General features: G+C 47.9%; 1 protein-coding gene across 1 annotated transcript in view; it reads right to left on the bottom strand.

Moving 5' to 3' along the window:
- Positions 1 to 13,746, bottom strand: part of WDFY4 (WDFY family member 4) — a 278,492-nt gene that overhangs the window by 12,066 nt on the left and 252,680 nt on the right. Inside the window, exons 53-56 of the mRNA XM_037804046.1 lie at positions 8,123 to 8,335; positions 5,058 to 5,205; positions 3,913 to 4,097; positions 2,270 to 2,428 (exon numbers count right to left, since the gene is read on the bottom strand). Coding sequence (XP_037659974.1) covers positions 2,270 to 2,428; positions 3,913 to 4,097; positions 5,058 to 5,205; positions 8,123 to 8,335 — 705 coding nt within the window. The remainder of the gene's footprint in view (positions 1 to 2,269; positions 2,429 to 3,912; positions 4,098 to 5,057; positions 5,206 to 8,122; positions 8,336 to 13,746) is intronic.

The following is a 13,746-nucleotide window of genomic DNA, read 5'->3' as shown; positions in this document are numbered from 1 at the left end:
GTTGGCAAGAAATTAATAACTTCATTAAATCATCTTACACCTGACTAAAGCAGCAAAATGTGAATAAAATAAAATAAAAACCTCTGAAAATAATTCCCAATGCTGGTTACATTGTGGTGAGATGGGTACTCTTAATTGTTGGTGGCACTGTAAAGTGCTAGAACCATCTTGGAAAGCGTTATGTCACCACTCAGTAATTCTACTACAAAGTTATCTTAAGGAAACAATTAATCAGAAGCAAATGGCAATCTATGGAAGATGTCTTCTTGCAGTACTATTTAAAATGGTTAAAACTTGCAATCAACTTAACTATCTAGTTTTAGAAGAACCAGTTTATGAACTGTGGTGCACTGACTGACATAACAAAACAGCTGAAATGTAATTTTATAGAAATGGAATACTATGGAACAACTGAAATGTAAATTACAGAGCCTCTTGGAAAATGGAAACACGGTGATAGACTAGGTGGAAATAATAGAACAAAAATCTGTCCACAATGATCAGAATGGCATAAATATGCAAATTTGGGGACGACAAGATGCAAAAATGGAAACTTTGTGGATTATAAGGGATTGTTCTATTTTGGAATGAATATGAAATTTTCCTTGACTCTTGTAATATATTTAAAAACAAAACCCTTGAAACTGTGCTTGCAAGTCGATGAATGACTTCTCTGGCTATGGGGCAGGGGTGAGCCTCTCACTGAGAAACAGGTGGTCTTGGGAGTCACCAAGGCCACGGTGGGTTTCTTGGGTGAATGATAAAGTGGTCTCTTTTGCATAGAAAAATAAGAGCCTGTGGGATCCCACATGCACTTTTCTCTTGGTTTAGAACTAGGAGAGGATGATAAATTACATCCTTATGCTATCAATACCGGGACTTTTACGAGCATCTTTACTACTGACCAGGAGTGTGGCGTGGGCTGGGAGGGCTGCCCCACGCTGCTCAAGGCTGCAGTCAGGGAGGGGGGCTGCATTCCCAAGAGTCCAGAGAGAGTCAGAAACGGGCATCACCAATACCCCCCCAAGAGGCAAAGCACTCCAGGAAGGTAATGCACAGACTCCTCACTTAGGCCAGGAATAGAAGTCCAGCCCCCTGACATCAGTGGTTGATGGAGAGGAGCAAGGACACGCCCAGAGAGCAACAAGGAAACTCATTCTGCAGGCCAGAAGCACCGAAGATGGCAACTCTGCAGCTGGCTTTGGAGGGGAAGGCAGCCTGCACTTGACCTGCACTGGACCTGTGTGGCTGCCTCTCTGCAGGTGCACTGCCTCCTGCACTGACAGAGGCGTCAGGTAACCCCTCTTCACGGAGGCCCCTGGGCACCCTGACTGGACGGGGGCTGCAGCCCGGGATAAGGGCTGGCTGGAGGGGACAGGAGTGGCTTGAAAAGTGGGCAGAAACCCAGCATCATAGCCCAAGGGAAGCATTTTCAGTTTAGAAAATCTGGTCCGGGGTGAGTGAGTGCAGGATGTATTTTGTTTTGTTACCTGGGGGCTATATGGTTAAGTAAATAACAGCCGTAAAAAATGAATTGCATTTTGGCATTGGCGGTGTCCACTGGGATATTCTAGGGCAAGTTCAAGAGTACATGGGGAGAAAGCCTGGAATATAGGGTCAGATAAACCCAGATTCACATGCAAATGCCTAAACCTTCCTTAGCCTCCGTGTCCACATCTGAAAGGGATGATGATACTTGTTGTACGAGATTATTGTTCCCATACAGAGCGACCCAGACACGTGAGTACTGAGCGCACGTGGGCATCGTGGGACATAATGGTTTATTAGGTCTAGAAGCAAGTTGAAGCAAGACTTCAACCACTTCCGTTCTGAAATGGTCTTTCACCCTTTGACTAAATGACCTTGGATGAGCCACTTCAGTTTCTTGAGCCTCTGTCTTTTTCACCTGTATAGTAGGGACAATAATAGTACCCACTAAAAATAAAGTCGCAGTATTTATAGGGCTGTTGGTAAATGAGAAATGCCACACAAAAGTGCCAACATAATGTCCAGCTCATGGCAAATGCTCAAAACAGGTCCCTGGTACAGGACACTAATACCTGCCTCTGCCCTTCATGTAAAAATAAATCACTGCATTGGATGCACCATCTCTCACTGCCTCAGTGGAAGCAACAGTCCTGCGCGAGTGTCAGAGTCACCTTGAGAATGAACTGCCACCCTTGCCACCCCGTGCCCCTCGGTGCCTCTCTGCTTTTGTGGCTCCTGTCCATGATCGGGGCATGGGGCAAGGGCGGCGCTGGGCACATACCTGCCTGAGCTGCAGGCCCCTGGCGAGGCCCTTGGTCATGCTGAGCTCCCACACGCACACCACGGCGCTGGCTCCAGAGGTGACGATGGTCGTGGGGGACGGGCACACGGCGCACAGGCAGCGGCCCCAGGCGGCCAGGTTCTCGAAGGTCATCAGGATCTGTGGGAAACCCGCAGGGAGAGTGTCGGGCCAGGCCAGCTGGGGGCTGGGGCGCCCGGGGCAGACGGGTGTGGGAGAGTCTGGGTGCCGCTGTGCTGCCCCATCCACCGTGGGAAAGGGGACAGATCACTTATTCAGGAAACACGACTGAGACCCTCTCTGGGTCAGGCCCTGGTGACAAAATCCAGCCTGTGGATGGGGAGAGGCAAGTGAGTAGGTGTTTTGGGGGACAGTGTGAAGCCCCCTGGGATGCACAGTAAGCTGCAGTCTGGGGAGGTCAGAGGCAGCTTCCAGAGGGGCAGTAACGCCCACGGCCAGCTTTGTTGGCTGCTTATGAAGACGGTGGGAGAGGGCTGGGGGTCAGGGAGGCCGTCCCGCGCGATACAGTGGGGTGAGAGGTGGGGGTAGGAGAGGAGCTAGGGTAGGAAAGGAGGCAGGGAGGTGGGGAGAGGCCACCTCAAGAAGGCAGAGAAACCGTCAATCTGCATTATTTGTGGATTCTGTATCTGGGGATCTGTTTACTGGCTAAAACTTATTTGTAACCCAAAATCAATACTCGCAGCACTTTCGCGGTCATTCGTGGACATGCACGGAGTAACAAAAAAATCTGAGTTGCCTCATGTGCACATTCCCACCTGAGGATGAACAAGGCATGCTCAGCCGTCTCGTTTCAGCTACCATTGTGTAAACAAGTGCCCTTTCGAGGTACATTTAGTGGCACTGATTTTGTTGCCTAAAATGGCTTCCAAGTGTAGTGCCGAAGGGCTGTCTAGTGATCCCAAGAGCAAGAGAGCTGGGATGCACCTTCCGGAGAAGTTAAGTGTGTTAGATGAGCTTTGTTCAGGCACAAGTTCGAGTGCTGCTGGCTGTGAGTTCAGGGTTCTGAATCAACAATGCTCATTAAACAAGGAGTCTTTACAAAGAAACACACATGAAACAAGCTTATGTGTCAACTGGTTGATGAAGATGTGGCCAGAGGCTTGCATGAACCCAGCCCAGGATTTCGGTATTTGTTAAGTCAGAGTTACTGCAGCCAACAAGGAGAAGCAACTGTAAATGAGTGTCCTAATGGAGGGGAAGGATGAGCAACCAGGGGCCTGTTCCCGGCATCCCACTAAATGTCCAGACTCTGTCCTCTGAGCCTAAGGCCCACTGGGCAGGAGTAGCCCCCTGGGACTTCCCCTAGACTGAGCGAAAGTTGGTGGGCTCAGAGTAACCAAGACACCTGGCTCTGGTGGAGAAAGCAGGAGCTGCTAACTTGTAAGCTTGACTCCTGGAAAGTGGGCTTGGTACTTGAGTGATCAAAGCCCTTCTCCCGCCACCTGTACCGTCTCCTTCCCAGGGCTGGGGGCATGGCTGTGTGGAAGTCTGGAGGGAGCAGGCTGCCTCTGCTGCCGGCTTACCAGTCACCCCCTTCTACCTCCAACTGGAAGAATCCCAAGGTACCCGAGGCCCACCCTTGGCCCACCCCAGCAGCCGCTCACCTTGTCGGAGCCGTAGCTGCCCAGGCAGCAGCTGAAGTCATCGAATCCCCAGCTGAAGGTCCTGTTCCAGAGGCTGGGCAGCAGCATCTTGTTCTTCTCCACAGCCAAGATTGTTTTCTCGGTGGGAACGATGTGGCCGATGGCCCCTTTGGGGGATTCTGAGCCTAGCGAGAAAAGGAACATATCTACACCCCAGTTAGTATAGTGGAGTTGATGCACCCAAGAGCAAGCCCTGCTGCTGGGCTCAGACCAAGAGAGACGGAGCCATGGCAGCAAACTGTCCCCAGGCCAGGAGGGGCTCACTGGGCGCCTCGTTCTGGGGCCCTACGGGGTGTGAGCCTTCTCTAGGGTGCTTGGTCCTTGACCTCCTCCCTCTAACTGAGGCAGGTCCATGAACTGCATGGCCACGCAGGTCCCCAGTGTCCCCTAAGAAGGGATGCCAGGAACAAGGGGAGATGGAGGCTCTCAGGACAGATAGACGCGAAGCCAATGCAGAGCTCAGCACCAGCCTGCTTTCCCAGAGATGGTGCACACTGCAGGGGGCTGGGATGGAGGGGCTTTCCCTCCTCAAGGACCTGTACCGGGTGATGTGGGAATGCACCCCTCTTCCTGACCTCTACCCAACCAGGTGGCAGAGGTAAGATCAGGATCCAGGAAAGTCTCCAAAAATTTGACTATGGGATGTCCCCTCTCCTGCAGGGAGGGGCTGGGGAGAGTGAACTTCATGGGGTTGCTCAGATGAAAAGGCATAAACAAATTCAGTTCCCTTAGTGCCCAGGATGTGCTTTGAGGGCACTGAGGCCTGTTAGGACTTCCATCTGAATGCAAGCTCTGGACCAGCCAGCCTCTGGAAACCTGGGGGCTTCCCCACTCATCTTTGGATGTGAGAAGGAAGGGTGTGCGTGTCTGTGCATGTGTGTTTGTATGTGCACGAGACAGGCAGATAAGTGGGTCCCCCTGGAACCCTTCCAGTGCAGAGACCTCCCCAGATTCCTGCCACTGGGAATCAGGACCCCAGTGTCCTCCCCAGGTCTCCGCTCCCAAGCCCCTAGAGGATCTCCAGTTCATAAGGAAGGACGACTTCTGGGACAGGTCGCCACATGGGCCGAAGTCCCTGGAGAACACAAAGTGGGGCTGGTGCTTACCTTTCACTGTGACCTGGGAGGGCCTCAGAGACGGCAGGCTGTAGAGAAACGGCTGGGGCTGACCCGGCGGGCTCATCACTGTGGACACATCTTTGCCAGACGAAGGCTTCCCTGCGGGAGTCCTGGCCGGGTGGGGTTTGGTAAAGAGCTGGGGGAGCAAATGGACAGATACGTGCCACACAGATCATTCCGGAACAAATGTCTGGGACCAGCCACCCAGGCACAGGCCATCGCTGCACGCTGGCTCCTGGGTGCTGGTCAGGTGGGGTTTGTGCCCCATTGGAGAGACAAGCATGTACAACGCCATCTGGCTCACTCAGTTACAATGAGGGGCCTGGGGCTCAGAGAGGGACAGCTACTCTCACAAGGTCACACAGCACATGGCTGGCAGAGGTAGCCCTTCTACCTCTCACATCTGTCATCTCCACTCCCTGGAGCTGAGGACCCCAGTCCCTGGGAGAGTTGCCACTCACACCACCGGGCCAGAGTGGCTCTTTCCTCCCCAGATCACGTCTTTCTTCCTGTGCTTGAGCTATATATCTCAATATGGAATTCTTCAATGACATCCATGCAAATATTCTAAGGAACACAGGTGAACCCCATTCATGGCCACTCTTATTCTCATCTTTTCTCAGTTCTCTGCCATTAAATCGCCTCTGATGCCAAAGCTTTAGCATCACTGAGCAGAGCACTGAGCACAAGGCCACACTGCCCAGCTGAGTTCTTGTGGCTGGCACGGAGGGTGCGGCTGCTGCCAGCTCCAGCTCTCCGCCCTCCCCTGGGCTGCTTCTGCCATCCACCAGCCCACTCCTCAGCATCCTGATGGAAACCCCCAAGCTGGGGGGGGGGGGGTGAGGGGAGGGGCCCACTCCAGCTGGGGATCTCAGGGCCCCTCTGCGCCTTGGTTCAGTTACCGAGCCCTTGACCAAACACTAGGCTATGTAGAAAGCTGGGCTGGTGATCGATACATCAGAAAGCAGAACGATGATTTTTAAATGAGCATTAAATAAGGAACTTTCTTTCTCATGCCTGAAACATCTATTGGCCGGGTCCCTGCAAACGCTTTTAGCAGGCAGAGCCAGTTAATGGAACAGTGTGCCATCCTCAGGCATTTCAATCACAGCTCCATACTGGGACCACCTTGAGAATTCTAATTCTGGTGATGATTTAGAAATAAAACCACGTCTGGTATATCATTTAGGAAAATCAGAATATAAACTGATATGTACTCGGTGACTATACTGATGAGAAAAGATTTTTGTTGTGAACAAAGATTATGAGTACACAAAATAGGGCACCGCTGGTGGCTAGCATTTTGAATGATTTTGTTGGTTTATCTGAATAATTATATATAAATATATATATATTATATATATATTTTTTTAATTCAAGAAATGAAACCACTGGGCTGTCCAAACATCTTTACTGAAATTCTCTCCTTTCTACAAAACTTTCCCTGGCCATGCACACCATCCAAAGTCACCCTGACATCTTCGTGCATCCCCCTTACCTGTGAGCAGATCAAGAAAACCAAGCAGGGGGATACAAAATGAAATGAAATATAGTTTCAGTGGCTGAGAGATTTCAAGTGGAGTCGAGAGGTCACTCTGGTGGACATTCTTACACACTATATAGATAACATCTCTTAGGTTTTAATGTATTGGAATAGCTAGAAGTAAATACCTGAAACTATCAAACTCCAACACAGTAGTCTGGACTCCTGAAGATGATTGTATAACAATGTAGATTACAAGGGGTGATAGTGTGATTGCGAAAACCTTGTGGATCACACTCCCTTTATCCAGTGTATGGACGGGTGAGTAGAAAAATGGGGACAAAACTAAATGAAAAGTAGGGTGGGATGGGGGGGGATAATTTGGGTGTTCTTTTTCACTTTTATTTTTTATTCTTATTCTGACTCTTTCTGATGTAAGGAAAATGTTCAAAAATAGATTGGGGTGATGAATGCATGACTGTATGATGGTATTGTGAACAGCTGATTGTACACCATGGATGATTGGACGATTGTATGGTATGTGAATATATCTCAATAAAACTGAATTTAATTAAAAAAAAAAAAAAGAAAGAAAAGAAAAGAAAACCAAGCAGGTTACCAAGCAGGTAACACAAGGTGAGGCAGAAAGGAGCTACAAGATGAGCCCACCCAACCCCCGTGGCTGTATGTGGGGAAGGGCGTTGTCCAGGAATGTTCTGGAAGGAGAACTGCTGGGTCTATGCATTCCCATCCCAGCACGGCTCCTGACTGCCTAGGCTGGCAGCCCAGCACTGGGTTCATGCTTCCAACCCCAGATGGAGACTGTGTCCAGGAATAAACCATCTCTACACAGACCCACAGATTGGGAGAAAACAGCGGTGGAGGCAGCTAAGTAAGGCCCTAACTCTCTTGCACGCCTCTCAACAAGACATCAAGAAGAACGCACAACCGCAAATTGCTAAGGAAGTATCGCGATGGGAGATGGAGCCAATGGAGCAAAAGGTGCATGCAAGACCCCTGAAATTTTACCAGGGGTCCTTGGGGCAGAATCTCTATGCTCTCACACCTGTGGTGATGAGGCGTGGACCGTGGAATTAGCCAGATGGGTCCACAGCCCTACTTCCCTTGCTTGGTGATGGTGCAATTTTGAGCTTCTCTGAGTCTCAGTTTCCTGATCTGTAAATGGCAGAATAATCCCTATACCCAGAGCTAATGAGAGGAAGTAATCACATTAATAACTAACAAACATTGAGTGCTAATCATTTCAGATACTTCCAAGCACTTCAGATATCTTAACAACCATGTAGGGTAGACACACATTAATGAATTAAATTCTGTGTAGAGAAAATTATCATGGTGTCTGTAACTTAAGTGACAGATGAATGAGGCCTCCATCATTATCACTAATGACGTCATCATCTTCCTCATCATCATCGGGTGGTAACTGAGGGTTACCGAGGGGGCGGACACTTTGCTTCTCCAGGCCTCCTCCGCTCCCATCACCCTCTCTCTCACCCACGCTCACTCCATGCACACCCTTTCGAGAAACAAGACAAATGACATGCTGTACCTGTTTGGGGACCTGCCCAAAGTTGCTGACAAAGCCCAGGATGGTGTTCTTGATCAGAGGGTCACTGATGCTGCTGAGGTCCATTTTGTCTCCATAGAAGTAGGGGTGGAAGGTATTAACGGCCTCCACCGCGGCTGGCCCCTGCTGCTTGTATCCGAAAATGAGGTCTATCCAGTGGTGGAGGTTGGCACTTACGAAGTCACTTTCCAGAGCCTGGAACCGAGACCCAGAGAGCATGGAAAACACAGCCCTCCCATTGACTCATGTGCCCCCTGCAAAGCCTGGAAGGGGGCATATGCTCTGGGATGGCTGGCTCTGCACCAGCAAGACAAATGATGGCGCCCTGCCCTTAACTGACAGCCAAGCGGGCAGACATGCCAGCCACCCGAGGACACCCCAACTCCTGCCTCCAGCTAAGGGCAAAATGGATCTGGCTTTTTCCACCACCTTTTCTCATCCACTCCATAACATAACCATGGAAATTCGGAATATCTATTCAATCCTGGTCTGGATATTAGATTTCCAAACTGAAGTGACCAGGCGGAAAATACATTCTCGGGATCCTCTTGATATCTGGAATATGAAAAAGGAAGGGCTGTTTCTAACACAAGGCTAAGTATAGTGGTTAGGAGAGCAAGCTTGCGAGCAAATCGTCTGGGTTTCCCTCTGAGCAATGCCCTAAAGTTTCATAACACCTCTGTTCATCAGTTTCTGCATCTGTAAAATGGGAGCAATAATCACACCTTCTTCAAGGATTTGTATGAGGGTTCAGTGATGTACTTGCCAGTTAACTGTAAGTATTAGCTTCAGTGATTATCATGATGCATCTGCTATGTGCCAGGTGCAGGCTTGGGGTTTTTACCTGTGTTTTCTCTTTCCATAAACAGCCTTTTGCGGGCAAGTATAATTCACCCAGTCCTGGGGCAGGCTCCTGTTTGCTGTCTGACCCTACCTTCCCAGCCTTTCAGGCCTCGAATCCCAGAGTGAACATTCTGCCCTAAGCAGATCTCACTTCACTCAAGATCCTAGAAATTATTAGCATTTGGGTGTGGGACACTTTGTAAATTGTTCCTGGAAAGGCAAGACTAGAATCCCAGGGCATGTGACCTCCTCCTACTGTCCAGCCCTGAACCTGCAGCTAGCAAGAACTTCTACCCATGCACCTAAGGGGCAAGCGTGCGATGACCTCGAGGAACCTTCTGCTGTGTACAATGGGCCGCTAGGCTGGCTGTGCCCAGGTGGGACTAGAGGACATTTTCCAGACTCAACCGTGGACCCCTGCTCTGAGCTACAGCCTCCAGCGTGGCTTCAACCTCACCCTGCTCAGGAAAGACGTTCCCAATGGAAGCCCACAGTGTCTGCTTCTAACTGAAGGTGACATCTAACAGGAAATTGTAGGAATTTAGCACAGGATCCGAAACATGCTCCATCCTTCAGGGATACAGCCCACATGGGATGGCATTGGCTCAGATTAGGGCACCCGGGTTGGCAATATTTTTCAACAGTTGCCACACATGAATAAGAGGAAGTGTGGGCCAGCACCTTGGATTTCCCATGACTGCCGATCAGGGCTCCGCTTCAGATTTGGGTCCCCACCACCCAAAGACTTTCATTTGGGATTATCTGGGTTCCCTTCATTGATCCTCTAGAGGACTTGCAGCCCTGTCCCTGGGCCTGGGAAGACAAGTCACCTGTGTAGGCCTAGCTTCTCTGAGGCATGTGGCCCAAATGGCTTTAAGGACACCAAACCACACGTGGGCAATCCCATATGAGGTACGATGAAAAGCGTAGCTTTCCGGGCCCTGCCATCTAGCTAGCAGCACACCTGAGGGCCTTCTGGAGATGTCTGAATAAAAGCATTTGTTGGTGACCCAAGGGAAGGTCTCAGGACAGGACATCCAACTGCTCCCCGGGGCCCTTCTTCCTACCATTTCTTAACAAACACATTTCCCACATCCTCAAACTGCTCTTGAGCATTCCTTCCACCTCCTTTCCTTCAATGAATCCTGGCTCTCCCCTGAGGCACCAGGTCCCCTTCAGCTAGTCCAAGTGGTGGCTGTGGGCTGGATTCTGTCCCAAGTGTCTTGGGGCCAGGAGGTGGGACTGGTGCCCTCCTTGCTCCTAATTGACATCTTCAGACCATTGCTCCTCTGCCCTCTTGTCAAAAGAAGGAAAATTCTGCTCCTTTGAGATTCATGAGATTTAACTTCACCTCCTCCTCATTTTCACTGCTGCCATCTACCAACTTTTCAGCTATCTTTCTCATTCACTGAAGATGGTGACTGCTGGCCATGCCTTCCTCTCTTCTCTCAGAGCTACCATCATCCTCAGTGATTTCAACATCTCGCCTCTCAGTTCCTCAAGCTCCAGTTCTCCAATGAGTTTTGCCTCCATGACACCTAAAGTCATCCATCCCCGTGGACTCACCTCAATCTGTACCAGGATCTATAACTGCTCCCTCTTCAAATTCACTTATTCAAACATCTCAGTTGGTGACAGCCACACCATCTCCTTGCTAGCAGTATAACTACTCTCCAAGACTAATCTTTCACCTCATCAGAACTTCCAGCCCCCTCCCCTCGTTACTTCCTTACAATCTATCTGCACTCTCTCATCTATGACTACACTTCACCCAGTTTAGATTTAGTGGTCCATCATCTCAAGAACATTAGTCAGTACCTTGGAATCATGTGTCTTTGTACAACACTCTGGACAAAAACAAAAATTTGCTGTCTTCATGTCTACGCTAGAGTAGCTAGAGGACATCACAAAGGAAGCACACTGATGGGCCTATAAATTTTTATCATCAATCTCAAATGGACACTCAGCCTTGTCAGGAAACCTAGGAATGTTTTCTCTGGCCAACTCATGCTTGGTTTCTCCAAAGTGACTATTTCACAACTTCTGCACTCTCCTCAACTCTGACCCTCCTCCACTGTCTACTTTCAGCAGTTGACTGTACCTCCCACTTCACAGAGAAAATAGAAACCAGCAATTTGGAACTCCCTCATGTTCCTGACAACACATACAAACCTACCTTCATCTGCACCCTCCTGAGCACCCTTCCTCCTTAAAACCAAAAACTGTTCCTTCTCTTACCTAAAGCTAATCCCCTACCTATGCTTTGGATTCTGTGACCTCCTGCTTTCTCAGGAATTGATTATTCCTTCTGTTATATCTTCAACCTCCTTTATGAGTGGAGTCTTTACCATTGGCTCATTAAAATTTAAAAATAAAGCCTTATCTTCCCTCAACCTCCCATCTCCTTCTGGTACTATTTTCTCTCCATTTTCTCCTTCACAAACCAGAATTTTCATCCCATCCGTGGAAGTGCCTTTATTTCCTTACCATCATTCATTCCCTGCATTTCACTGTGTGGGTTCAAGTTACTGTCCATTATTTTATTTCAACCTGAAAGTCTCCCATTAGTATTTCCCAAAGGGTATGCCTGCTCATGATAGATTGTCTCATTTTTAAATTTATCTTGGTATGTGTTAATTTCTCCTTCATTTTTGTAGGCTAGCTTTGCTGGAAATAGTATTCTTGATTGACAGTCTTTTTCTTTCAGCACTTTGAATATATCAGCCAACTGCCTCAATGGTTTCTGATGAGAAATTAGCTGTTGAAGTTATTGAAGTTCTCTTGTATGTGATGAGTTACTTCTCTTTTGCCCCTTTCAAGATTCTTTCTTAGTTTTTGTCTTTTGACAGTTGATTATGACATGTCAGGTGTGGATCACTTTGGCTATATGTTTCTTGGGTGTATATATCAATGCTTTTCACCAAATTTGAGAAGTTTGGGGTCATTATTTCTTCAAATATTTTTTCTGTTCCCTTTCTCCCTCTCCTCTCCTCCTGTGGCTCCCATTACGTGCATGTGGGCTTTCTTGGTGCGGTCCTAAGAGTCTTAGGGGCTTTTCATTTTCTTTCATTTCTTTTCTTTTTGTTCCTCAGAGTGGTTGTGCCAGTATGTATGTATTATGTTCCCCAGAAGAAGCCATATTCTTTGATGCAATCGTATACGGGCAGATGTATTAGTGTTGAATAGATTGGAATCCTTTGATTGAGTGTTTCCATGGAGATGTGACTCAATCAACCGTGAGTGAGATGTTTGATTGGATAATTTCCATGGAGGTATTAGTCTGCCCATTCAGGGTGGGTGTTAATTGGATCACTGGAGTCGTAAAAGGAATTCGCAGACAGAAGGTCCTCAGAGCAACTAAGAGTGACATTTTGGAGGAGCTGTAGCCAAGAGGGACTCTTTGAAGAATGCGCAGGAGCTGCGAGAGAAGCTGGAACGAACCTGTGATCAGCGGACGCCAGCCACGTTCCTTCCCAGTTAACAGAGGTTTTCTGGACACCATTGACCATCCTTTGGTGAAGATATACTTGTTGATGCCATCACTTGGACACTTTTATGGCCTTAAGATGTACCTTTGTAACCAAATAAACCCCCTTTATAAAAGCCAATCCATTTCTGGTATTGTACATTCTGGCAGCATTAGCAAACCAGAACAGTGGATAATCCCAATTGATCTATCCTCTAGTTCACTGGTTCCTTCTGCCCACTCAACTGCACTGCTGAGCCCCTCTACTGCAATTTTCTTTTCAATTATTGTACTTTTCTATTCCAGAATTTCTGTTTTTACAATATTTATCTCTTTACTGATACTCTCTATCTTATGAGGCATCATTCTCATACTCTCCTCTCCTCTTTTAGACATAGTTTCGTTTAGTTATCTGATCATATTTAAAGTAGATGGCTTAAACATTTGTCCCACACGTGGGCTTCCTCAGGGACAATTTTCTCCCCGTATATGGCTATACTTTCTTTGTGTGTGTGTGTGTGTGTTTTGCATGTCTTGCAATTTTTTGTTAAAAACCAGATGTTTTAAATAGTATAATGTGACAACCCTGGAAATTAGATTCTGCCCCCGACCTCTCCCCAGCATTTGCTGTTGCTGTTTATTGTTATTGTTGCTTCCTTGATTAGTGACTCTTCCGAACTAGTTTTGTAAAGTCTGTATGCTTGTTGTGTATGGCCACCGAAATCTTGGTTACCTATGACTGGACAGAGATTTCCTTAGATTATATTTTCATTATATTTAATTATATTTTAATAATTATAATAGATAATCTATGGGTTATGTTCCAGTTTGCTAATGCTGCCATTATGCAAAATACTAGAAACGGACTGGCTTTTATAAAGGGGGTTTATTTGGTTACAAATTTACAGCCTGAAGGCCATGAAAATGTCCAAATTACGGCATCAACATGAGTATACCTTCACCAAAGGAAGGGCAATGGCATCTGGAAAACCTGTTAGCTGGGAAGGCACATGGCTGGCATCTGCTGATCCAGGTTGTGTACCAGCTCCTCCCTCAGCCCCTGTACATTCTTCAAAATGTTTCCCTTGGGGCCTTTTGTCCTCTCTTAGTTTCTCCAGAGCAGACTCTGCACTAGCATCTCCAAAATGTCAGCAAAAGTCTGCTTTCGGTGGCCATCTCCGAAATGTCTCAGCTGCTCTGAGGTCCTTCTGCTTGCGAGCTCTTTTATAGGACTCCAGTGATTAAATCAAAACCCACCCTAAATGGGCGGGGTCCATAGCTCCGTGGAAATAATCTA

This window comes from Choloepus didactylus, chromosome 15 (assembly GCF_015220235.1).
Source record: "Choloepus didactylus isolate mChoDid1 chromosome 15, mChoDid1.pri, whole genome shotgun sequence".
Classification (NCBI taxonomy): domain Eukaryota; kingdom Metazoa; phylum Chordata; class Mammalia; order Pilosa; family Megalonychidae; genus Choloepus; species Choloepus didactylus.
This window is presented reverse-complemented; position numbering and strand designations above follow the sequence as displayed.